Source organism: Osmerus mordax, chromosome 12, assembly GCF_038355195.1.
Source record: "Osmerus mordax isolate fOsmMor3 chromosome 12, fOsmMor3.pri, whole genome shotgun sequence".
NCBI lineage: Eukaryota > Metazoa > Chordata > Actinopteri > Osmeriformes > Osmeridae > Osmerus > Osmerus mordax.
The window spans coordinates 4,413,023-4,437,965 of NC_090061.1; the positions used below are offsets into that span (position 1 = coordinate 4,413,023).

The 24,943-nt window shown below is 49.4% G+C and overlaps 3 protein-coding genes across 5 annotated transcripts; 1 reads left to right on the forward strand and 2 right to left on the reverse strand.

Annotated features, from left to right (window-relative positions):
• Positions 1 to 651: 651 nt before the first annotated feature.
• LOC136954196 (CCR4-NOT transcription complex subunit 6-like) lies at positions 652 to 8,052 on the reverse strand. Of its 3 annotated transcripts, none has more exons than XM_067247776.1 (12): positions 7,966 to 8,052; positions 7,055 to 7,176; positions 6,747 to 6,933; positions 5,791 to 5,876; positions 5,573 to 5,677; positions 5,423 to 5,491; positions 5,173 to 5,330; positions 4,888 to 5,042; positions 4,606 to 4,760; positions 4,125 to 4,358; positions 3,627 to 3,829; positions 652 to 3,266 (listed from the first exon to the last, which is right to left on the reverse strand). In XM_067247776.1, the coding sequence occupies exons 2-12, from the start codon at positions 7,164 to 7,166 to the stop codon at positions 3,051 to 3,053; spliced, it is 1,680 nt and encodes a 559-aa protein (XP_067103877.1). In that variant the 5' UTR covers positions 7,167 to 7,176; positions 7,966 to 8,052; the 3' UTR covers positions 652 to 3,050. The 3 variants fall into 3 exon arrangements, with proteins under 3 accessions (XP_067103877.1, XP_067103876.1, XP_067103878.1); XM_067247775.1 differs by having other exon boundaries at positions 7,955 to 8,047; XM_067247777.1 differs by lacking the exon at positions 7,966 to 8,052 and adding an exon at positions 7,775 to 7,851.
• Positions 8,053 to 9,271: 1,219 nt separating this feature from the next.
• Positions 9,272 to 15,092, reverse strand: simc1 (SUMO interacting motifs containing 1). The gene is made up of 11 exons (XM_067247802.1): positions 14,941 to 15,092; positions 14,527 to 14,745; positions 12,467 to 14,071; positions 11,992 to 12,245; positions 11,591 to 11,660; positions 11,340 to 11,494; positions 11,169 to 11,249; positions 10,431 to 10,556; positions 10,070 to 10,226; positions 9,867 to 9,951; positions 9,272 to 9,636 (listed from the first exon to the last, which is right to left on the reverse strand). Exons 2-11 carry the CDS (start codon positions 14,668 to 14,670, stop codon positions 9,425 to 9,427), a joined length of 2,889 nt encoding a protein of 962 aa, XP_067103903.1. The 5' UTR covers positions 14,671 to 14,745; positions 14,941 to 15,092; the 3' UTR covers positions 9,272 to 9,424.
• Positions 15,093 to 21,342: 6,250 nt separating this feature from the next.
• adra2db (adrenergic, alpha-2D-, receptor b) lies at positions 21,343 to 23,200 on the forward strand. Its single transcript, XM_067247694.1, has one exon. The coding sequence runs from the start codon at positions 21,796 to 21,798 to the stop codon at positions 23,065 to 23,067; it is 1,272 nt and encodes a 423-aa protein (XP_067103795.1). The 5' UTR covers positions 21,343 to 21,795; the 3' UTR covers positions 23,068 to 23,200.
• Positions 23,201 to 24,943: the final 1,743 nt, after the last annotated feature.

Here is a 24,943-nt window from a genome sequence, read left to right on the forward strand (position 1 = left end):
ACCCTTTCAATTTTCAATAAGGTTTTAACAACTCAAATAAATTGCTTATCTTGGAAAATAGCATTAAATCCACGCTAATATTAATAACTTTTTCTAAATTGTGTGCCTGTTTGTGCACATTCTGAAGATGTTTTGCACTGTGAATTTGCACTGTCAGTTTTGTTTTTGTATAAAGGGTTGGATTCGATTAATCGAATAAAGAATCGTCAGATTCATCGATTAATAAAATTGTTAGTTGCAGCCCTAATGCGTTGTGATGCTCAACAAGGAGCTCAGACTAGCCACCAGGTCACCACAGAAGCACATGACAATCACCATGACCAGCAAGCTAGCTAGGAGCATTAGCATAGTCAGTCACCTCTACACACATCAGGAGGTGAAACCAGACCTGATTAGCCTAGCTTGCTATTCTGGCTAGCACAGCTCACATCCACATCCTAAAGCTGGACAGACTGGATGGGACCATCCCTCATTTAGACAGAAAAGCAACCCAACCATGTTCTCTGGAAGGTTCCAACTACATGTTACTGTCTGAATCAGCTCTGTCAACATCAGAGCTGATCACCCAGCCCAGCCCAGACCTGCCCTGTCTGGAGGGTGAGGCAGACCCTAACAATCAGAAGGTCATAACACAGCACTGTGTAGAAAGGAAACAAGATACACTTTTTATTCACACTTTACAAAAAAAGCTAATCTTTAAACTACAATAATATAAGCAATTCAGAATAGTCTAAATGGACACATTGGTATAAAACAAGGTGATCCGTAAAGGGCTGACACTACACAGAAGGAAACTAAATATGGGGATTTGCTTTGTAAAATCTCATAAAACGAATTGGTTTAAAAAGGTGATCAGATGTTTTCTGTAATTATACTAATGGTGTGTATGTGTGTGTGTGTGTGTGTGTGGGGGGGGGGGGGGGGTTACCATAAATACCTCCGTCTGTATAGATACACTGTGGCGACACACCATGTTTTGGTCCAAGTGGAAACTCAGCAGAGACATAGACTGACCTGTGTCAAGGGTTAGAGAGACTGAGGGGTAGAGAGCATGTCAGGGGGTAGAGAGACTGAGGGGTAGAGAGCATGTCAGGGGGTAGAGAGACTGTGAGGGGGTAGAGAGACTGAGGGGTTAGAGAGACAGTGAAGGGGTAGAGAGACTGTGAGGGGGTTGCAGGCTGTCAGGGGGTAGAGAAACAGTTGACTACTAAACAAACCATCAAAACATCACAGTTTACAGACCCAACAATGAAATCATTAATAACCCAGAAAGGACATAAAATATTCACAAGTACGTTTTTAAAAACCAAAGGAGAAGAGACTGTCCAGGCGAAAGGCGATACCAAGGTGGAGAAAGTGCAAGACAACAGGTTCAGTGTTGGTGTTCTATAATATTCAACAACAAAAAAGGTATTCTGAATCTGGATGGAGAAAGGGGATGGGGTGATTCTGGATGGAGAATTGGGATGGGGTTGAGACTACTGTTGGGGTTATACCTAATCCTACTTGGGGAGGGGTACCCCCCACCCCACACAGAACCAGGTTGTGTGTGTGTGGGGAATCCTGGGGTCACAACAAACAGCTGTATTTAGGGGTGTTGTCATGGCAATAATGAGAGTCAATGGCTTGATAATGCATCTATTTACAATGTTCGACGGTTCATGGGGGATTCAAATGAAGGGGAGTTCAGGTGAAGGGGAGTTCAGGTGAAGGGGAGTTCAGGTGAAGGGGAGTTCAGGTTAAGGGGAGTTCAGGTTAAGGGGAGTTCAGGTTAAGGGGAGTTCAGGTGAAGGGGAGTTCAGGTGAAGGGGAGTTCAGGTGAAGGGGAGTTCAGGTTAAGGGGAGTTCAGGTTAAGGGGAGTTCAGGTTAAGGGGAGTTCAGGTGAAGGGGAGTTCAGGTTAAGGGGAGTTCAGGTGAAGCCTGGATCGTCTCCTCTCTCTGCTGTCGCTGGCAACCTATTCATCTCAACATTTACCTGGATAAAAATGTTGCCATAGTTTACAATACAATCTTTCTAGAAATTCTCTTTTTTTATACTTCAAATCTGATCATAATTTACTCTTTAGTACAAAACAGCAGAAAACATTTTTTTCATGTGGTTCATATACAATCATGTAAAGACTGAACGTCAAGGTTCTAAACGCTGTACAAACACTGTGGACACGCCCACACAGGGTGTCCAGGATACTGGCCTTGAAGACTGCTACAGGCCTGCCCGTGTGTGTGTGTGTGTGAGAGAGAGAAATGCTGACTCAGGACATATTCCTGTGTGTGCCAGCCATCACCCTCCCACTGTTAAGTCACCAACTCAAGGAGAGGCCAAGATAGGCTGTCCCTACCCCGGGTGTGTATGGTGCCAGCCTCCAGTATTGTTGCTGTTTCAGTAGTAGCACCGGGGGTCATGATGACCTCAGCACCAGAATGACCTCTGACCACTAGAGGGAAGGCCACAGAAGCTGGAGTGAGTACCTTCTGGAGGCTCCGCCACCAACAATGCCCCATGGAGAGGGGAGGAGAGAGGGATGAGGCTGGGGGAGTAGGGATGAGGCTGGGGGAGGAGGGATGAGGCTGGGGGAGGAGAGGAGAGAGGGATGAGGCTGGTAGAGGAGAGATGCAGCTGGGGGAGTGGAGGATGAGGCTGGGGGAGGGATGAGGCCGGTGGAAGGATGAGGCTGGGGGAGGGATGAGGCCGGTGGAAGGGAGGAGAGGGGGGGATGAGGCCAGTCAGACAGGTCTGTCGTCTTTGCTGGTTTGAGATTTGTACAGGACAGACAGACAGGTCTGGGGGGGAGGGACTAGCCATCATCCAAGCCTAAGTGGTGTGGAAGGGGAGGGGCTCTTAGACAGGATTATTTACACAATGAACAAGATTGACTTTAGCATTACAAAAAACAAGAAAACAATACCGAAAGAAAGAAAAAAAAATATATCTATTATCAGATAGGAAATCCCTGTCCGTCTGGCCTGCCTGATTCTGCAGATGGCTTGTTGTCGTGACGCCTCCTCTGCGGGGGTTGGTTGGGGGGGGGGGGGGCGGTGAGGGGGGCCACTACCTGCGTCCAGGCAGGTGCAGGCCGTTGAGTTGGGGGGCCGGGGGGGGCAGCAGCAGCTCCAGCTGGACGAGCAGGGAGAAGTGGTCGGAGGGGATGTGGGGGTGGGGGCAGCCGCTCACACCGCTGTCCAGGAGCCACGAGGGGTCCAGGGGCCCCAGCACCCCCAGGACGTTGAGCTGAGGCCGGGAGTAGAACACGTAGTCAATCACCCCCTGGGGGAGGAGAGGGAGGGAGGAGCGGAGAGAAAAGGGGAGGAGATTAACTTTTTTGTTTTGCAACAACAGAATTACAGATAGAACATAATACAAAATCGTATGAGTCATATACATTTACATTTAGTAATTTAGCAGACGCTCTTATCCAGAGCGACTTACAGTAAAGTACAGGGACATTCTCCCCGAGGCAAGTAGGGTGAAGTGCCTTGCCCAAGGACAATGTCATTTTGCACAGCCAGGAATCACACCAACAACCTTCTGATCAATAGCCCGACTCCCTAACCTCTAATCCATCTGACCCTGATATACGAAGCAAGGGCTATCCTACTGATATAGATGAGCGTGTGTGTGGCTCACTTTGAAGTCGAATGTGTAGTTGGTGTACGGCATCATGCCGTTCTCGTAGGCGCTCTTCAGCTTGAAGCCATGCGTGATCCTGCCGTTAGACGAGCCGTTCTTGCCGTTACAGTTGAAGTTGGTCAGGCTGTCGATGTAGAGCAGCTCCTTAAAGTCCTTATGGGTGCTGTCCACCCCCCCTGTACTCAGGTACTCTACCACACCTGGAGAACACAGGGAGCAGGGTTACACACACACACACACACTGCTAGTACTCAGGTACTCTACCACACCTGGAGAACACAGGGAGCAGGGTTACACACACACTGCTAGTACTCAGGTACTCTACCACACCTGGAGAACACAGGGAGCAGGGTTACACACACACACACACACACACACTGCTAGTACTCAGGTACTCTACCACACCTGGAGAACACAGGGAGCAGGGTTACACACACACACACACTGCTAGTACTCAGGTACTCCCTGTTACCTGGAAGACAAACAAACGCACACCTGAGTCGGGGAGGGAGTTGAGGTCTGCACACAACACCAGCGGGACGCCGTTGGTTTCCCCGGAGACGGAGGAGAGCTTGAGGGAGCGCGTGGCCTTGTCCACGATGTTCTTGACCTCAGACAGAAACATCATGGTCTGGACCAGCTTCACGTCCGAGTATTCCGGGTCCCAGTGCATGTGGGCATTGGCCACCAGGAGGAGCTGTTTCTCCATGCCATGGAGGGACTTCCCTGCTACGGGGGGGGGGGGTGAAGGGAGAGAGGTGGGAGGGAGAAGGTAAAAGGAGAAGTACAGAGGGAGGAAAAAGTAAACCAACTGAAATTTGAGCGTTAACCACGCTTGTGTCAGGACGACCTACTGGCCTGCTGTTAACACCTGGCTAGCAGCCACAGCCAAACACACCTACTGGACAACAGCCAGAGCTCCACAAGGAGCAGAAGACAAGTGGAACAGAGCCAGAGAGTGTGTGTATGTCCTCACCACTCTGCTCCATCATCTCCTTGTGGACCTCCAGCAGCACGGCCACCCCGATGTTGTCCTTGGTCATCACCCTGTTCAGCATGGCCTCTGAGCCCTCAGAGTTAGCCATGGCCAGCTGGTTAAACTCTACCGTGTGCTTCTGGACCACACTGAACCTGGAGGGGGGCAGAAAGACATGAGCATGGAGGGGGAAGAGCAAACACAATGACCCCCCCCCCCAGACGACAAGGAAGAACCAGCAGCTTCAGAGCAGACCGAGAGCCCTCGACCACACAGACTCACTTCTCCGTCTTGTAGAAGATGGCGCAGCCGTCGACGTGTTTGCGGTCCGACTCGGACATGGTCCTGGCCCGGGACTTGGGGCTGAAGAAGCCCTCATAGCCCTCTTCCTTCAGCTCAGGCAGGAAGTAGTTATAGTACTGCTCCGTCTCCACTTCCTGTTGACAGTCAGAAACTATTATGAACCAGGTGCAGGCAGCCAACACGCTATCTTGGGACTTTCCTGTGGTAAAGAGCTGTGTGTGTGTGTGTGTGTGTGTGTGTGTGTGTGTGCACGCGCGTGAGCACCTGGAGACTGATGATGTCAGCGTTGCAGCTCATGATCTCCTGCATGATGCTCTTCTTCCTGTAGTCCCAGCTGAGAGCCCAGGACGGGCAGTAGCCGTAGAGCTGCCGCGTGGCGTACTTATCACACAGCACGTTGTAGCACATCACCGAGAACAGAGCTGAGAGAGAGAGAGACAGTCCATCAGGCTATCCATTTAACCTTCGTTTTTGGATCTGTGTGCGCGTGTGTGTGCGCGTGTGTGTGTCTCACCTGAAGGCCGCGTTCTGTCGGGATCCTGAATGGAGATCCAGGACCTGGGAGGCGGCTGCTCCGTGGGCACTGGGGAAAGCGTTGCCATGGTTATAACATGCACCATCATTTATCAACTGGACCCGGGGAGGAGGGGGGGAAATGACTCACTGTGTTTGAGGGCTCCTGCCAGGTTGTCCAGCAGGTAGTTGAGGAGTCTCCTGGTTCCATCTGGCTCCTGGTACAGACTCATGACTTCTTGTGCTAGTGGGTTTCCTGTGAGTGAGAGGGGAAGGGCAGGCCAATGTGAGTGACATCGTAAAACCAAGCCAAAGGAACAATGGGGTCTCCAGGACGGAATGGTTACCAGGACGATAAGCCACACTCACCTTTCAACCCCAGTGTTTGTAACTGAAACAGTTTCCCCAGTTCCAACGGCAGAACACGCAACTGGTTGTTATTTAAAAGCAGTTCCCTGGGGAGAACACAGGAAACGGGGAGTGTCAGAGGCTGGGCCTATTTACAATCGAAATCCCTCCTCAGCCTGCCAACATAGATCCCTCCTCAGCCTGCCAACATAGATCCCTCCTCAGCCTGACAACATAGATCCCTCCTCAGCCTGACAACATAGATCCCTCCTCAGCCTGCCAACATAGATCCCTCCTCAGCCTGCCAACATAGATCCCTCCTCAGCCTGCCAACATAGATCCCTCCTCAGCCTGCCAACATAGATCCCTCCTCAGCCTGCCAACATAGATCCCTCCTCAGCCTGCCAACATAGATCCCTCCTCAGCCTGCCAACATAGATCCCTCCTCAGCCTGCCAACATAGATCCCTCCTCAGCCTGACAACATAGATCCCTCCTCAGCCTGACAACATAGATCCCTCCTCAGCCTGCCAACATAGATCCCTCCTCAGCCTGACACCATAGATCACTCCTCAGCCTGACAACATAGATCACTCCCCAGCCTGCCAACATAGATCCCTCCCCAGCCCCTCACACAGATGGACACTGTTTCCTGGGGAAAAGAGAGACTGGATCAAATCACATGAACAAAGGTGTTCTTATTCTCACCCTAGGTTCCCCATCAGCCTGAGTTACTGTTACACTGCACAGCGACCGACAACATGGTTTACAGGGCTATGATTCAGCAGGCCCAGCTGTCTCAGTGTGGGGCGAGGGAGGCGTGTCAAATGACAGCTCAAACTGGACAAATGGGCCAACTACATGGAAGGCAAGTGAATGGACTTTTCCATTCTCTAAGCCCCTTCCACAATACGCAGAGACTGACTCTAAACAGAGTGCGCGCCGTGGGAAACGTAGTTCCTTTTTTTTAGGCCTCACCTGAGAGACACCATGTTGCCGAGCTCTGCTGGCAAGCTCCTGATCTTGTTGGAAGAGAGGTCCAGGTAGACCAGGTTGTGGAGCTTGGCGATGTCGGGGGGGATGCGAGACAGGGAGTTGTCACTGAGGTGCAGAACAGTGAGGTGCGTCAGGGACCACAGAGCCGTACTCAGGCTGCGGACTTTACCTGCACATGGACAGAACACCACACAAGTCAGGAAGTCCCCAAAACTCCACCCAACACCGATGAACACTTCTGCTAGTCTGATATCGATGTTGCCCCACCAACATTGCTTATACATGCTTACCGCTGATTTCCAGCTCTCCCCAGTAAGACTTCTTCCCGTTGGCTGCATCCTCGGTAGACATGATTGTATACATTCGCCGGGGGTCTGGCGGGTCATACTTTTCCTTGGGCATTCCTGTAGTGCTGCAGAGATATGGAGCGATTAGACACATTACATTACTCTTGGTTACAAGGTTGACAGTCCGTATCGGATTGATGTATGATAGCAGTCTCATGCACAATACTTTAGGAACGTTTCTAGACTAAGAACTAAAAGCCAAATACAGTAGTCCTAATTGCAAGCAAACGCCCTGAATAGCACGGTATAGGCTTTTTTTACGGCAAAATGTTAAAGCGCTGCCCTTAAACTGTATGGGACAGCCAATTAATAGCCTAACGTTAGCTGGCTTGTGTTGATATCTAAGGAAAGTTAGCCCAATTAGCTACATAGCATTTAGCCAATGGTTAGCTAGGCTAGCTAGTTTACGGAAAAGCAAACTACGGCGACATTTAATTAAGGGAGATCTAGCAAGTTAACCTGACAAACTAACTTCAATCAATTCAACTACAGTAGACTAGCTTTCTGAATAAATAGCAAACTGCATCACAACTTGGACGGACATTGATTAAGCCTAGCTAGGTTGGCTAGTTAGCTACGTTGTGAAACAAGCAGTTCACAGACCAGTGCTAGTTAAACATTTGCTAGCTATCAAGCCAATGTTGGTAATACAGACTTGCTCACTTGCTGGTTGACGAGCTAGCTAACCAATATTAGCCACTACTAGCTGAGATAGCAGGCTTTTCCGCTAGACCAGTCGAATTCAATGCACAGACGCACTGGGAAATAACGCGGTAAAGCGTTTTTAAAAATCAAGTAGGAAATATGTTGCAAAATTAAACTTTAAAACAATGCCGTTTTTACCTAACGCATACCAAGCAGTGAGGACGAGTGCGTGCTCCCTTTTGTTTCTACTTCACTCGAGAGCAAACAAGCGTCATGGCGGCTGAATGATTTTTTTTCTTCTTCCATCAACCAAGATAGCTAAGAACGCTTGATGTCATTGGTCGGCACTTGGAGTGACCGAACCAGCTGTTGACACCAAGATGATTGGGGATGTTATAATTCAAGATTGGCCTAAAGTGATCAGGGACTTTAGGTGTGTTGAACAATCACATCAGTTGTCAAATTAATCCATCGAAATCGGGCCACTAAACTCATTTTATTCTACTAGCTCGGTGACTTGGAAATAAACGGTTTCTTCTCGTCATCTTATCTCTTCTGACTGCACAGAACAGACTTCTTGAAAAGAGCCTAGTCAGTTGAGTATAGATAAGGTGGGAATTGGTCAGAGTCAATTCAACCTTCCGCTGAGGTACACCTCTTCAGCTGCTTGTTAATGCAAGTACATGTCCAGCCAATCACGTGGCAGGTATGCCATTTAGGCACATACACATGATGGTCAACGTTCCAACATTTTACATTTAGTAAATTAACAGACGCTCTTATCCAGAGCGACTTACAGTAAAGTACAGGGAAATTCTCCCCGAGGCAAGTAGGGTGAAGTGCCTTGCCCAAGGACACAACGTCATTTTTGCACAGTCGGGATTCGAACCAACAACCTTCTGGTTTGAGCATTTCAGAAACTGTTCTAGGAATTTCACGCACAATTCATCTCTTGGGTTTACAGAATATGGTCCTAAAAAGAGAAAATACAGGTGTTGCGTAATCAGATGCACGGCTTTCATGAGAGGCACTCCCCTGGAGCAAGAATGTTGGTTCGCATTCGTTACGGTTTGAATGACGAATTTTGGGGATTTTGTGTTGAGAATAACATCTGTTATTTACACAGATAACCGGACATTCTTCTTTTGAATTATATAACAAAGAAAGTATAATGTGAGACATTTGTCTCCCCTCCGTTTGGTTGCGATATCAAGACGAAATCCTTCACTTTTTGATTCCGAGTGGTTTGCGCGCGCTCCCGCGAGGGGGTGCCTCTCATGAAAGCCCTATATCTGATCACAACACCTGTTCTGCAGGAAGTTAGCGGCTCAGATCTCTGGGCCAAATTTAGAATTATTTTAAACCCTTGAAACCTTTTTGTGGAAAATATTTTGTCAACCTTTGACATTTTTCTTTGAAACTTTTTTGGGGCAAATAATGGTTAAACTTTTAAAAAAAACTTTTAAAACTTTGTGGAAAATATGTTGTCCACCTTTAAAATGTAATTTTTCGAAATATTTGTGATTTGTTTTTTATTTTTAAAAACTTTTTTTTTATCATATTACAAAAAACTCACATGGATATTATAAAACAAAATATTTTAAATTGAAAAATTCAAAACTAATTGTATGTACATGAAGACTTTTACAGTATTGTAAAAACCTAGGGTCAACACTGACAGGAGTCCATCATATGGTCCTGGAGGTAGGTCAGAGACTCGTGAACATGTAGAGGCAGCGTCCGGCCCAGGTCTGCCTGGGACCGCAACAGGAAGTCCTCCACGGCTCCCTGTACGTCCGATCGCGACACAGTGTTGGTGACCACCTGGACGGGCGGGCGGGCGTTTCCTGCTCGCTCTGTGACAGGGCAGTGCAGGTGACCTGGAGGAGTCACACGCAGACAGAGAGGGGGGTCAGGGACAACATTCTGGAGAGTCTCTTTCAAAGGGGTCCCTATTTCCACGACCTACAGATGATGAGTGTTGGTTGACAGACAGCCTGACCTTAGGGAGCTGTGGGGGAAGCAGGAAGTGTGCGAAACAGGTGTGAAGCAGGAAGTGTGGGAAGCAGGAAGTGTGGGAAGCAGGAAGTGTGGGAAGCACGGGACCCACCTTTCACCACCTCCTCGTGACTAAGCAGCAGCATCCACAGCAGCTGCACCAGCTCCTCCCAGCCCAACTCCCTGTCCGCTCCATCCTGCAAAGTCACAACCCCCCAGGTCAGAAACCTCCACATAGCAAACCTCCACTTCCCAGTCGCGGCGCAGCTAGGTCCCGCTGCAAAGCGGTGGACTGCTGGCGTGGTACTCACTCACCGTGGGGTCAGGGGTCAGAGTGCAGTGCTTCAGGAAGTGGAGCAGCAGAGCCAGGGACATGGGGAGGGAGGTGGTGTGTGGACAGGCCTGCTCCAGCATCTGCTCCAGCAGCCTGCATCTCAGCAGCCTGCTCTCCAGGGTCTCCAGGAGCAGCATCCTGGACATTTCACATTACATTTACGTTAACATTACTGGTCAGATGGGGGTCAGATGGCTGGACAGCACCACGCAAAGGGCGAAACCTCTTTATCCAGACGCTCACCACTATATGCTTCCACCCAGCTTCTCATCTCTTAACAATGGCTCTCCCCCCAGGCCTCACCCCTCATCCCCCATCCCTCACCCCCCACCCTCTCCTCACCGGTGCTGGCGCAGGGTGCTGGAGCAGGAGTGGACCAGCCTCTGGGCCAGCTTGTTGGCACTGACCCCAGGACAGCAGTCCACCTCCAGGGACAGGACCAGCATCTTCTGCAGCAGCAGCACCATCCTACACACAGCAGACCACAGCAGCATCTCTCAGGACCGGGGACATACACCCAAGACAACACCAGCCTACACACAGCAGACCACAGCAGCATCTCTCAGGACCGGGGACATACACCCAAGACAACACCAGCCTACACACAGCAGACCACAGCAGCATCTCTCAGGACCGGGGACATACACCCAAGACAACACCATCCTACACACAGCAGACCACAGCAGCATCTCTCAGGACCGGGGACATACACCCAAGACAACACCATCCTACACACAGCAGAAACTCTCAGGACCGGGGACATACACCCAAGACAACACCAGCCTACACACAGCAAACCACAGCAGCATCTCTCAGGACCGGGGACATACACCCAAGACAACACCATCCTACACACAGCAGACCACAGCAGCATCTCTCAGGACCGGGGACATACACCCAAGACAACACCATCCTACACACAGCAGACCACAGCAGCATCTCTCAGGACCGGGGACATACACCCAAGACAACACCATCCTACACACAGCAGACCACAGCAGCATGTCTCAGGACCGGGGACATACACCCAAGACAACAGCTTGGGACTGTGTGGGTGCGGAGTGACACGGTGACACTCACTTTAGATGATCATCCCTCTCTTTGGCGTCACTGACCCCCGTTGACTTGACGATGGAAGTCAGCAGCCAGCTGATGACATCACTGGTGGAGGCCAACACAGACACAAGTATAAGAACCTTTACTATAATCCTCAGAGCTCTGGTTCCACCAGCTGATGGACACACTGCTCACCTGACCCGGCCCGAGTCGCAAGACAGGGTTGCCTTGGCGATGCTGTGAGGGAGGTCACGCTGCGACAGTTTGACCCGGAAGTCGTCCTCCAGCGTCTGCAGGGTGTACTGCAGCAGCATGCACACTGCCTCACTACTGTGTCTTTTGGGACTGTCCTGAGGGAGGGAGGGAGGGAAATGTTACCTTGCTTCTATATAACTTTGCAAGTTCTAAGATAGATGTTTTATACATGTTCAGTAGCAGGCTCCTACCTGTTCAGTCATAACTGATGTCAGCAGCTCCCAGTCCCATGGAATGGTTCCCTTTTCTGCAGGGTGGTGCCTGAAAAGAGAGATCAGACTCACTGCACTGTCTAAGGAGAGACCATACTCACTGCACTAAGGAGAAACCAAACTCACCGCATTGTCTAAGGAGATACCAGACTCACTGCACTGTCTAAGGATAGTCCAGATTCACCACACTATCTAAAGTCTAATCCTGGTCCTCGTGACCCCCTGTCCTGCATGTTTCTAGATGTTTCCATCTTCCAACACACCTGATTCTAATGAATGGGTCGTTATCAAGCTTCTACTGAACTCCATACTAAGGAGGGAGGAAGTGAGGAAGGAAGGAAAGAAGGAGAGGACAGAAGAAGGTGTTTGTAACTGCTGACCTCTGTGTCCTCATGAGCAGAGAGAAGGCCTGGAAGCGGAGACTGCGTGGGGCGCGGGGGTCCAGCAGGATGTCCCTGAGCAGGTGGGTGGTGATGTCCCTGGGGGGGTAAAATCGCGGGTGCAGCAGGTCCGACAGCAGCTGCAGAGTGCCCTCCGGGTAGCTCTCCTCCATGGTGCTATAGACCAGGCTCAGGCCCTGTCTGCACAGCTGCTCCGGGGCTCCGAAGCCATCGTCCTCCTCCTCCACATTCTCCTGGGAAGACGGGGGCAGAGTGTGCGTCCGAGACCGTTACAGAGCTGTAGGGGGGGGGGGGGGGGGGGTGCATTTGTGTGGGTGTGTGAAGGACGAGTGGAAGAGTGTGTGTGTCTGTTTGCGTGGAGGAGGGAGGTGAGAGACAGATGGAGGATGAGAGACGACAGAGACAGAGAGAGACAGAGAGAGAGAGACAGAGAGAGAGAGAGAGCTATCCTCACCAGTGATTGCAGTGGTCCGGCCATCAGTGGTCGGAATTTCCTGAGTTGAACCGGACACACGTACTGCCTGTCCTCCTCGCTGACACCCATATCAGCCACCTCCCTGCCTCTCACCGCCTCCTCGTCACTCCCCTCCAGCCACAAACCGGACCTGTCCCCCGGCCCCCCCCGGGGGGGTCTCCAGGGCCCCGGGTCCTGCTCCAGATCCTCCGTGTTGGTCACTGACATGGGGGGGTCGCTGGGGATGCTGTAGCTGGATGCCGGATGGCTCGGAGCGGACAAGTCAGACCCCACAAGCAGCACCTCTGGAGGCTGCTCTTGTAGGGGCTCTTGGTCTGGGAAGCCCCTGGCAGGTAGAGCCACGGAGCTGGGAGACAGAGGCAGTTCAGACCGGCTCTTAAGGCTGTCAGACTGGGACGTTTGGAGAGAGGGACTTTGGTGGGGCTGATGGAGGAGGGGGGACATTTGGGGAGGTTGTGGAGGTAGTAGGGGAGAGTCATTTTCTGGTTCTAGGGAGGGAGAGGTAGAGCAGGGCTTGGATACATCACTAGGTATGGCTTCCTGTGGCTGGCTTACTAACGGCTGTGCTCCCGTATGGTGCTGTGGAGAGATGCTCTCCCTATACCACCTTTCCTCCATGCCCTCCTGGCCCAGACAGGAAGTTCCATCCTTTAAGCTGGCGTGAGGGGAAGAGGAAGGAGACCACTCATAGGGGCTGTGTGTAGGTGAGTACGGCTCCATCTCCAGCGAGTCGTGAATGGCAAAGTCACAATAATCCACAAAATCTACTTTTTCTGGGGATTGGGAGGGGCTGTATGGCTGATTCTGAGGCAGGACTGGGCTGGTGCTGTCTGGCTGGTTCAGAGGCAGGGCAGGGCTGGTGCTGTCTGGCTGGTTCAGAGGCAGGGCAGGGCTGGTGCTGTCTCCTGGGGGGGGTGAAGGCGGTGACTCTGCTCTGGTCTCTGGCCCCTCTGTGTGATAATTCCAGCCAACAGTCATGAGAGGCTGAGCGTCCTCATTCTCTACAGCAGGCCTTTGTTCAGGTTGAGATCCATCGGTTGACATGGTTACAGTGTCGCTGTTTGGATATCCTGGAAGCTCCTTCTCTTCGTCTAGAAGTATGGCTGGGAGTTGTTGAGATTCCTTAGTGACTGGATCCGACAGCGCTGTAACTTCCTCTGTGAGTTTAGATGCTGGCACACTTGGTGATTTGACATTGTCGTCTGGAATGTCCCTGTCTGAGGAAATCTCAATATCTCCATCTGTTTGAACAGTGAAAGTATTCCTGAGAATTAAAGACTGCTGCTGGAGTTCTAGGATGTCATTGTCTTGGCCCTCCTGAAGCGCTGGCGGGCAACCGGGATGCTGTTCCTTTGGAGAGCAATCTGGAGAATCGGAAACTCTTCTTTGAGTTTGACTCTTGTTGCTAAATCTCTTCAAACCTTTACCTCCCTGGGACAACGGACTCAGTGACCTCTCAGCTTCATCTTCAAGGCCACTCTCGTCACTTAAATCCACTACTTCCACTGGCGCGGATGGATTTCGTCTCCTGCGCCTTCTGGGAGGCGGGAGAGCCCAACCATGAGCAGTGAGATCAAAGACAAACTGAGGAGAGATCAAGAAAAACACGCCGTTAAAAGTTGTCATCAGGGCTATCAAGTTTGATCAAAATAATATACCGAGGCAGCAGGTCAAAAACTGCCCAACAAATTGCCGTTGCCATGTTCAGTTGCAGACCGGCGTGTGTGAGTGGACTATTTAAGTTTGGCGCCACGCCTCCGCGTGGTGACGCTACAACAACACTCCCCACGTGCGCAACTCTATTGACACAGCAGATGAATGTATAGATTTAAACTGTTACTGCCAATTTAGCTTTAATGTATTGCTAAAACTCAGCAACCATACATATTTCATACAGTCGCTGGCTGACGAGTGAACTAAAAGATGGATGTGAAAAATAGCAGGCCTATCATGAAAATATTACTGTACTGTATACCCCCGTTTCAATGTAACACCAGTCAAGTAGCTAGACTAACTCTAAGCAAGCAAAGCTATTTTACCGGTGCATATGCAGCAAGGTTTATCCATTCTCCTCGGATGAATGGTATTGTCTCGGTTTTCCTTTCAGTGTCGCTGTAGACACCAACAACCTCGATGTCAGAGTCTTCCTCACTCGCAGAGCTCAGCAAAATGATATCCGCCATGCCTGACTGTCCACGGGTCACCAGTTGGTAGCCATCGGATGGACACGGTTACGCGTTATCCAAACTTCTGCTGACCTGCCATAAAATACATTAATAGAAAACTGATTCCAACGGCAGTACTCATGCTGCATGTGTAAACAAAGACTCGAACGAGTGAATATATTTGTTTAGCAGCAGCTGGTTTTGTGGCGATAATTGCTTAAGGCCCAGCCCCTTGTAAACATTATCTTGTCAAGTTTCGTTTCCGGCCGATTCTTGAATTTCCGATACCTGTTCAAGTTTGATGGCGACTCATAATTTAATTCCTCCAATTTTAAATAGGGATCCGTTGCCTATTTAGTAGTCTCGAGGTCACCAACGATTAAACTTTACGATTTCAAAATACGCGTAACCGAAAAGAATCAGTCAATTCTCCATTTCCTTGTTGGCGACCGTGCTTATCGAATGACAAGGTATGAACACGATGGAGGAAGTGACCAGTAGAGGGTGCTCGCGTATCTCGTAACGTCAGTCAAACCGGTCTGGCTGGTAGTCCAGAGTTAAGTAACGAACACGAGTGGTTAGATAAATGCTGCAGAAAAGTGTGTGTTGAAGTAGATGTATATTTATTTTTTAAATTGCAGGGTTGCACACACTCACTGCCTTACGCTTTCCGTCACCCCCCACCCGTGTCCCCCTGCCTCCCCCCCTTCTTCTTCTTGGTCTCTAGGATGTATTTCAGACACTGACGGCCCCCTCAGGACATGATGAAAGAGACCAATTACCATTGACATTCAAACCCTTCGGCCGTACTGGCACGAAGCTCCCTGACGGGTGGAACAGCTGTAATTGGCTCGATGCAGATGTAACCAGATGACTCTGTCAAACAAACAAAGCCCCACTTGACAAACAGTCAAGGCTGTTCAGTGGCATGGGGAGCTGGGATCCACTCAGCCAGTGAACCACTTAGCTAAGAACGACTGACCTAGGAGTCGACTGACCTAAGAACGAATCAGTTAGTTAACTCAATTAGGCATAACTCAGGGAGGGATGATTCAGCCAGGAACGACTCGGTTTGTGAACAACCTAGTTAGGCATAACCCAGTAAGGGATGACACAAGTATGCGGCCCAGTTTGTGAACAACTCAGTGAGTGAACGACTCAGTGATGAATGGTGTCATAGTGACAGCTCCCACTGCTAACATGGTGACCTAATAAAAAACACAGCAAGTTGCTTATCAACAAAGGGGACTGAGAGAGGGGAATGTTCTGTGCAAAATGCAATTTCTTGGTGTTTACAACAGAACTGGCCTAGACTGCAGTCAGTCAGGTGAGCATTAAAAATTTATTGAACCAGCTGCATAATGCCTGTGTGTGTGTGAGAGAGAGCGTGTGTAGAGAGCAGCTTGCATGCTGCTTTCCTACACAAGAGATTACTCTTTCACAACACTTATTTGAAAGACGCAACTTTATTCCTTTATCAGTAAGGCCAGGCCATGCTGTCCCTTCTCATGTTTCTGGTCACATGACCTTCATGTTCCTGTGAATATGAGGACGAGTTGCTGTTTACTTCCTGTCTGTCAGTCAGTAGATAAGAGACCAGAGGTTTCTGGGTGAAATTGAGGGGCAGCAGTGTAAGTGGGAGTGGGGGAGGTCAAAGAACTTTGGGCTGTACTTCGTCCTAAATGTCCCCCATCCAGATCTCCCTCCTTCAGCCTTTTCAGGTCAGTCTAACCTCGTCCCAGCGCCCAGTCTCCACCCAGCCTACCACCCTGCTCTCCAGTGTCCTTCACCCAGACAGAAACCCCACTTCCCACCCCTCAGAATCATACTGTCAATATGACATGCTCTGTGTGACCGGAGATCATCTGGGCAGGGCTCATCCTGGTAACAGCCATTAGGAAGTGGCTGGCTGTTCTGCATCAGTCTGGTCAACAGCTGGTATGACTCACACATGCATAGAACATCCAGATTAATCTGTTATTCAACATGGCTCACAACAAACAATTTACTCAGAGCATTAAAATAGAGAATAGCGTAATTCCAACTAAAGTGACAGATTATTCAGGAAATCCATGATGTCTTCTATCACAGTCATTTTCATTATTTAAATGACCTCATAACTAAAACATCATACAGTAGCTATCATTGTACCGTACAGTTATGACATTACTCAGTAATTATGACAATGGAAAATTCCTTTTGGTACTTACTTGAACAAAATGAACAATAAAGAACACATATCTATCTATTGTACTGTGTGACTGTGATAGTCATCATAATCATCATCATCGGATCATCGTAATGGGCATTTCAGGGAACAGCACTGATTGGTTCAGCTGTCTGGTAATGACGGTAGACCTCAACATCTGTGCCAGGTTGAGACCGGGGGAGGAGGGGTCAGAGAGGTTGTTGGTGTTGGCAGGTGAGAGGAGGGAGGAGACGGAGAGTGGATGGGGTCATGCACCTGTTGCTCCCACCGCTGACTGCAGTGTGCTGGAGGAAGGCGTGATGGTGTGGGATGTCATAACTGCAGGGACAGAGGGAGAGAAAACGGAGGAAAGGGAGAGATGAAGGGGGGGAGAGGGGGGGGGAGAAGGGAGGAGGAAAGAAGGGGAGAGAGGGAGGGAGGTAAGTGGGGGACGAGAAGGGCCAGATGGCAGGGCTGAGAGAACTGGCAGAGCGGATCTGTGAGGAGGAGGGGACAATCACTAAATAAAGAACTGATAGAGAGAGAGAGAGAGAGAGAGAGAGAGGGAGAGACAGACAGACAGACAGACAGACAGAAAGAAAGAAAGAGGGGGAGAGGAATGGAGAAAGGAGGGGGCTATAATGGGACAGAGAGAACTAGTCAGAGGGAAACTTGACCTACCTAACAACAGCTTCATCTGCACTCTCTGGTTCAACTAGAAACAAAGCGTGTCTTCCATCCAAAACTCTCACCTCACCTCCCCCACCTCCCCCACCCAGTCCCCCATGCCCCACTGCCAGCCTGGTGGTGCCAGCTATTGGAGAAATTTAGGAATTCACCACAGGCACATGTTATTCCAAATTGGTGAAGTCTGACCTCATTACCTTATTAATTGTTTTACAATCTAAAATCCATTGTTTCTTCTCATTACTGTGTTGATTGACATTGGTTCTTGTACTGAGGTCTTGGTGGTACTGTACATCCCCTTTTGGCCCAATCTAGTTTCCTCATGTTGTGTGCTTGTGTGTGACTACATGTCACAGCATGCAAGGACTGCCTTTTGTATTCATCCGCCTTCTTTCCTGCATACCAGCTTATCTCTGTGTTTTCTCTGTTTTCCCCATAAAAAATGATCTCTCTGACCTTCATGCATGAGAGATATTTGGCCTCAGACAATGTCCTTATCTTTCATCTATTAATTATTCTTGGGTCCTTTCTCTTTACATGTGGCACTCTATCTCCACTCAGATGACTGATTAAAACGCACAAACTACAGAACCAGAAGCCACACTGTTTGTTGTCTGGTGGTGCCAGCTTGGTAACCAACTGGTGCCCGCCTGGTGCTGGCCCCAACCAGAGTCATAATGAGACATAATGTACATAATGTACGTTTTACAGGGATGTCATGAGGCTGGGTGGATGAGTCAGAGGGCCCTATCTTGCACCCAACGCAATTGACTTTGTCAACGACGCAAGTATAATTCCTAGTTTGCACTCGACGCAAAGCGGACTTTTCCCTCCACAGAAGCACCTGTCATGAGTCTGCGTGGACGTGCATGCATGGAGACGGACACTGAGCAATGCATGGAAGAGTCAGATTAAGTCTCCCCCTGAGAGCAGAGCAGTTGAAGGACCTGCTGGGATATTCTGGAGAGACTCTGAAACAACCGAGAGAGACTTCGCCAAGAGATGGATGTTCTAATGAACTCTTGGCACTTCAGAGCTATTCAGATGAATGCCTCGAATTTTCACATGTCTGTGGCCAGCCTTCATAGGGAAGCCTGTGTACCGGTTGTGTGTGTGTGTGTGTGTGTATGTATGTGTGTGTGTTGGGTTGTGGGGAATGTGATAAATCCCAGAGACTTCAAGCTGAAGTAAATGACGTAATCTTCAAGGGCACATGACAGCAGCTAAGCAGGGTCTCGTTTGGTCAGCCACCATGGAGAGGATGGGTCCACCCTCTAAGGTTGATAGGTTGACACACACTCCTCTCATAGGCTCCTCTCATAAACACCTCCCATAGGCCTCCTCCTTAAACACCTCCCATAGGCCCCTCCCATCATAAACATCTCCCATAGCTCCTCCCATAAACACTTCCCATAGGCCTCCTCCTTAAACACCTCTCATAGGCCCCTCCCATCATAAACATCTCCCATAGCCCCTCCCATAAACACTTCCCATAGGCCTCCTCCTTAAACACCTCCCATAGGCCCCTCCCATCATAAACATCTCCCATAGCCCCTCCCATAAACACTTCCCATAGGCCTCCTCCTTAAACACCTCCCATAGGCCCCTCCCATCATAAACATCTCCCATAGCCCCTCCCATAAACACTTCCCATAGGCCTCCTCCTTAAACACCTCCCATAGGCCCCTCCCATCATAAACATCTCCCATAGCCCCTCCCATAAACACTTCCCATAGGCCTCCTCCTTAAACACCTCCCATAGGCCCCTCCCATCATAAACATCTCCCATAGCCCCTCCCATAAACACTTCCCATAGGCCTCCTCCTTAAACACCTCCCATAGGCCCCTCCCATCATAAACATCTCCCATAGCCCCTCCCATAAACACTTCCCATAGGCCTCCTCCTTAAACACCTCCCATAGGACCCTCCCATAAACACCTCCCATAGCCCCTCCCATAAACACCTCTGACAGGCCAGGTCCATCGACACTTCCCCAGCAAGCCAGTACGTTACAATCACCTCCATGTTGGATTGAAAGATTGGCCCTAACATGTGACCTTTGGGTCTTTATTTACCTGCTGTTCTTTCGCAGAACCAGATCTGAGTCAAGGTGCCCAGGATGGCGCTGATGTCAGTCCTGTGTCTTTGGGAGAAGGAAAGGTCACTGCTGTACCTTACATGAGCAGACCTTCACAGAGGCTGAATCACAGGGGAAGTTATTAGAGCAGAAAACGATTGAGAATCCCATAGACCTGTATCACTTACCAGGAAGCAGTGACTCTCTCTTACTCTCTCTCTCTCACTCTCTCTCTCTCTCTCTCTCTCTCTCTCTCTCTGTCTCTCTCTTACTCTCTCTCTATCTCTCTCTCTCTTTCTCACACAGACACACACACACACACGCATACATACACACACACTCAAAGATGGAAGAGATTCGGATAAGAGAGTGGTTAAGACAAGGGTGATAATTATTGCATCTCTGCCCATTGTCTGAAGGCAGCAATTATCTCTAACTGTAACCCACACGCAAACACACACACACACACACACACACACTATGGGAAGTGGTACTCTGGGCAAATGTCATTTTGTGTCACATTGTCTCTGATGAGTTTTCCAGATGGTTGGGGGGAGGGTGCGTTATCAGGTTTGACAACTTGGTTGCCTGAAATCTTCTGATTGCTCAACACACGCAGAAGACACAGGTCACTGAGAGGTCACAGGGGTCATCCAAAGGTCAAGAGTGCCATGCTCACAGTTGTGCTGAGAGATCTCTGTGGATTTGGTCATGTTAGGCAACATAACAAAACCTTTAGCCAAATACCCTAGTGATGATGGGCAATGTGTGTACACAGGCTAAGCTTTCACCCTCTGGTGAATTCGTTGAGGAGATGAAACGCCGGGAGGTGATGAGACAGGATGTGAGGACAGATAAGGTGAGAGACACAAAAGAGGTGAGACAATCATAGAAGGGAAATAGGGGCAGATATTAATTGTACAGCGTGGCTTCTGTTCTTCTGCCTACCCACACACATTGAACTTCACACACCCAATCAGCAAGTCCAGAGTAACCAGACAGGGATCTCAGTGTGATGGACATCCACCTTGTTAGGAGTGTTGATGACATCACAACAGGAAGCTGGAGACCAACCAGGAAGCTTGGTATTGTTTCCCAAAGTTGAATAGAGGTGGAAGGTAGAAGGCTCTACACACGCATGTGTGTGTGTGTGTTTTGCTTTCTAACTGTGTATGTGTGAGAGTTATAAAGGAGGCTGGTGTGTTTGTGTGAAATATCCTCTCACTCTACTGAGAGAGCAGGCAAAAGGTAACAACCTTCATGTTCAGCTCTGAAAGGCTTATCAGCTCCAACAAAGTCGGTTATGTAACAAAAAAAGGTGATATTTATGCTAAAACACTTCTCACTGCTGATGTTGAAAACTCTCCAGACAGTAAGGAATGTTCGTTTGTTTCTCAGGAAAAGATACCAAGACCACGTTCTGTTTAGCCTATTTATTTTTATCAGATCTTACGTCTCTCGTAAAATAACTCATGACCGTATATTCGGCTATAGGCATAACGCGTGTGGTAACTGCTTGTGGCAAAAATCGAATGCAAAAAAAGCACGGGAATCTTTTAGCACTCTGTGACTAAACAGTACCCCCCCACACACCCCCCCTCCAACATACACACACACACACACACATACACACACACGACTACACAGCCAACCCTCTCTAAGTTTGGCGGTGGGCTGGTCCTCACAGTGGTGTCGTCACCCTCCTCCCTCCCGCGTGCACATTCCCCACTATGTCTGGCAGTCCGGATCGTCTCTTGTGCTTAGCCTACCAAGGGCACGCACTTAACAATTTAACAAAAAGCAACGAATTTATTTGACCAAAAAGGACACGAATTTAAGTCACAACCGCGGTGTTTTCCTTCAGATTGCCGACCTGATTGGGAGAATTAAACATGACACAGAGGACTTTGCTATGCCCAAACTTGCTGGATACGCATGGAGCGAGAATCCAATGTAGCGTGGACCGATTCTGGAGCTGAGTTGACAGCTTCAGAAGCCGTTTGTGAGGACACCATGCACGGACATGTCCTACCTCAGTGGAGCTGACCATGCTACTAAAGGTGCGCCGCATCACTTGTGTGTGATCTGAGACCAAAGATCTGATCTTCAATCCTGCAGTAGAGACCCTGGGAGGAGGACAGGTCAGGAAACGGAACAACTATGTATGACGCGTGAGAAGATGAGCCCAAAATGGATGTAACCCTAATAACCGCTGTCAACCTCTCCATTCAAGATGTAAATTCCACGAGCGCACCGAGAACTATAGCTGTGCCTCATACGAGGATAGCCTCCGCGCTCATCATCCTGGTGGTCACCGTGATCATCTTGGTTACCATCGTCGGTAACGTGTTGGTGATCGTGGCCGTGCTGACCAGTCGGGCTCTCCGCGCGCCTCAAAATCTGTTCCTGGTATCGCTGGCGTCCGCTGACATCCTTGTGGCCACGCTGGTCATCCCCTTCTCCCTCGCCAACGAGGTGATGGGCTACTGGTACTTCGGCAGCACCTGGTGTGCGTTTTACCTAGCGCTGGATGTGCTTTTCTGTACCTCGTCAATAGTCCACCTGTGCGCCATCAGCCTGGACCGATACTGGTCCGTCACCAAGGCCGTGAGCTACAACCTCAAACGGACTCCTAAAAGGATCAAGTCCATGATCGTCGTGGTGTGGGTCATTTCTGCTATTATCTCCTTTCCGCCTCTGCTGATGACCAAGCACGACGAGCACGAGTGCCTGCTTAACAACGAGACGTGGTACATCCTCTCCTCGTGCGTCGTGTCCTTCTTCGCCCCGGGCCTCATCATGATACTGGTGTACTGTAAGATATACAAGGTGGCCAAGCAACGCTCCTCCACAGTATTCGTGGCCAAGAACGGACTGGAGAGGCAGACTTCGCAGTCTGAGACCTGCTTCGTCAAGAAGGACCGATTCGAGATGGAGAGCCCCAGCAGCCATAGCTCCGAGAGCCACCAGAGGCAGGAAGAGCTGGACGACATCGACCTGGAGGAGAGCTGCTGCGCCTCGGACAACAAACCGCGGAACCACCGCTTCTCCAAGAGCAGGAAGGTGGAAGGCTCGGACTGCTGCCCGCGCCAGAGCTGCCGCCTCTCGTGGGCCTCCGCGCGCGCGTCGCGGCTCTTTCAGGAACAGAATGACGCGGCGGGGCGCAAACAGCTTGCGGCATCTTCCAAAACCAAAGTTGCCCAGATGCGGGAGAAGCGCTTCACTTTCGTGCTCGCGGTGGTGATGGGGGTGTTTGTGCTCTGCTGGTTCCCCTTTTTCTTCACATACAGCCTGCACGCAATCTGCCGCGAGGGCTGCCCCATACCTGGCGCGCTCTTCAATCTCTTTTTCTGGATTGGCTACTGTAACAGTTCTGTGAACCCCATTATATACACAATTTTCAATAGGGATTTCAGAAAAGCATTTAAGAAAATAGTATGTCGAACTGCTCAGCGCAATTGAGACTGTTGACTTGTGTGGGGTTAAGTGTGAGCATGCGACGTAATTTTGCCCCTCAGTAGGTGCGAATGCAAGTGTAAAATGTTGTAAATAGTTGTATATTGTGCACAAAATGTTTAGATGTTGATCAAAACAACTGTACAGAAAAAAAACTATTAAACAAATGCAAAATAATGTATTGGATGTTACCACTTCTCGCTATTTTGGTGAGCGCAGTGTTTCTAAGTGTAGATATATCATCACAGGCCACTGCACTACAACTCCTGCATCTTACAACCACCTCGTGCTTAAATGAATGTTTTATACTGCGTCGTGAAGCGGGTAGAATCTAGTTGAAAGGGAAAGATGAGAAAGTGAAAGCGCTTTAGGTCCAAATCAATCAAACTTTAATCAGGAAGACATCAATTAGGCATGAGGGTGTATACAGAGTTTCTCCAAAGGTCCAAATGAGCATTGCATATTTGAGAGGGTGTCAAACCCAGGACGTCATATCTAAACTCATCCTAGTAGTCAGTTTTGTTTCTGTCTCAACCAATCCCTATGAGACCCTGGCTGGGTACTAACAGTGAGTGTATTATTTTATGCCACCGTTTCACCGGTGTCTGAACCCCGAATGGCGCGCTGTCCGTGGTGCTGAACGACCGCGCCCTAGAAACAAGACCTGTTGTTTTTGTCCTAAATAAATCGGCGACAGCACACGTTTCCTGCTAACCATCATATTCAGTAATTTATTCCTCCACGGATCAAGTCTGTTTTAATTCCGTTTCAAAGACAAAGTGACTGGAAGGGCCTACTCAAGTATCACTAAACACGTATTTATCATTAGCCTGACATTCTGTCATGCTTGACCTCAGAGGATAAACATGACCCTGGCTGTGAGAACAATATATTTAAGGTATTTAAACTATCTGCCCTATACCCCCGAGTTTGAAAGGAAAGTCACAAGACAGTAATGTTTGGCATTGGTGGAGGCAGGAACCTATGCGTTTTTTTCTGGGTTTAGTCGTGGCTAAGCTTCCATTAACTAAATTCTGATCTCTAATCCCCTCTGTGTTTTTGAGTAAACTCCAACCTCTCAAATATAATTACGACATTCACACAAAACCTTCAAACTTCAACACGATAATAGGGTTTTAACCTATCAGACCTGAACGTAGAACGATGATGTGTTAGACATTTAAAAAAATATATACATCCAATACGTCCACGTGGACTTAACGACGCCTCCCAATCGACGTGCGCGCGCGCCTTGATAGGATGCGTCTTATCGAGCCAGGCTGTCATGGTCAGAGGGAAGAATGGTCTAGTATCGTCCTGTGAGAACGGGAGAGTGTGGCGTGTGGTGCGCTATTGTCTGTGGTCTGAGGAGGGGGGGGGGCACTATTTATATCAGTTGAGGAATGTCTCCATACTCCCCTGCCTTGAGACTTAGTGGCGTGCTGCCAGAGATACCAGCAAAGGGGGGTGGGGGGGTCTCCACAGAAACATGAGAAACATCAACCCTCTGCTAACCAGAATGAGTTCAGGGCTCGAAATCCTATTGGCAGGAGGAGGCTAGAGTATATGGAAGGTGTGTTCCTCCAGAGAGACACATTCTGTGTGAGTGTATACTAAATGGCTGCTTACTGATACTTGTACAGTACCTCAGAACCAGTCCACTTTAGAAGCACTTCACTCAGAAAACACTACAAAGACAGAAACAGATTCCCAGAAGTACCTGCCTTCTGCTGCTCGCACACACACACACGCGTGCACGCACACATACGCACACACACGCATACACACACACGTACAGACATACGCAAATGCACACACAAATACACAGACGCACACTCGTACAAACACACACACATACCCACACATACATAAACACACACAC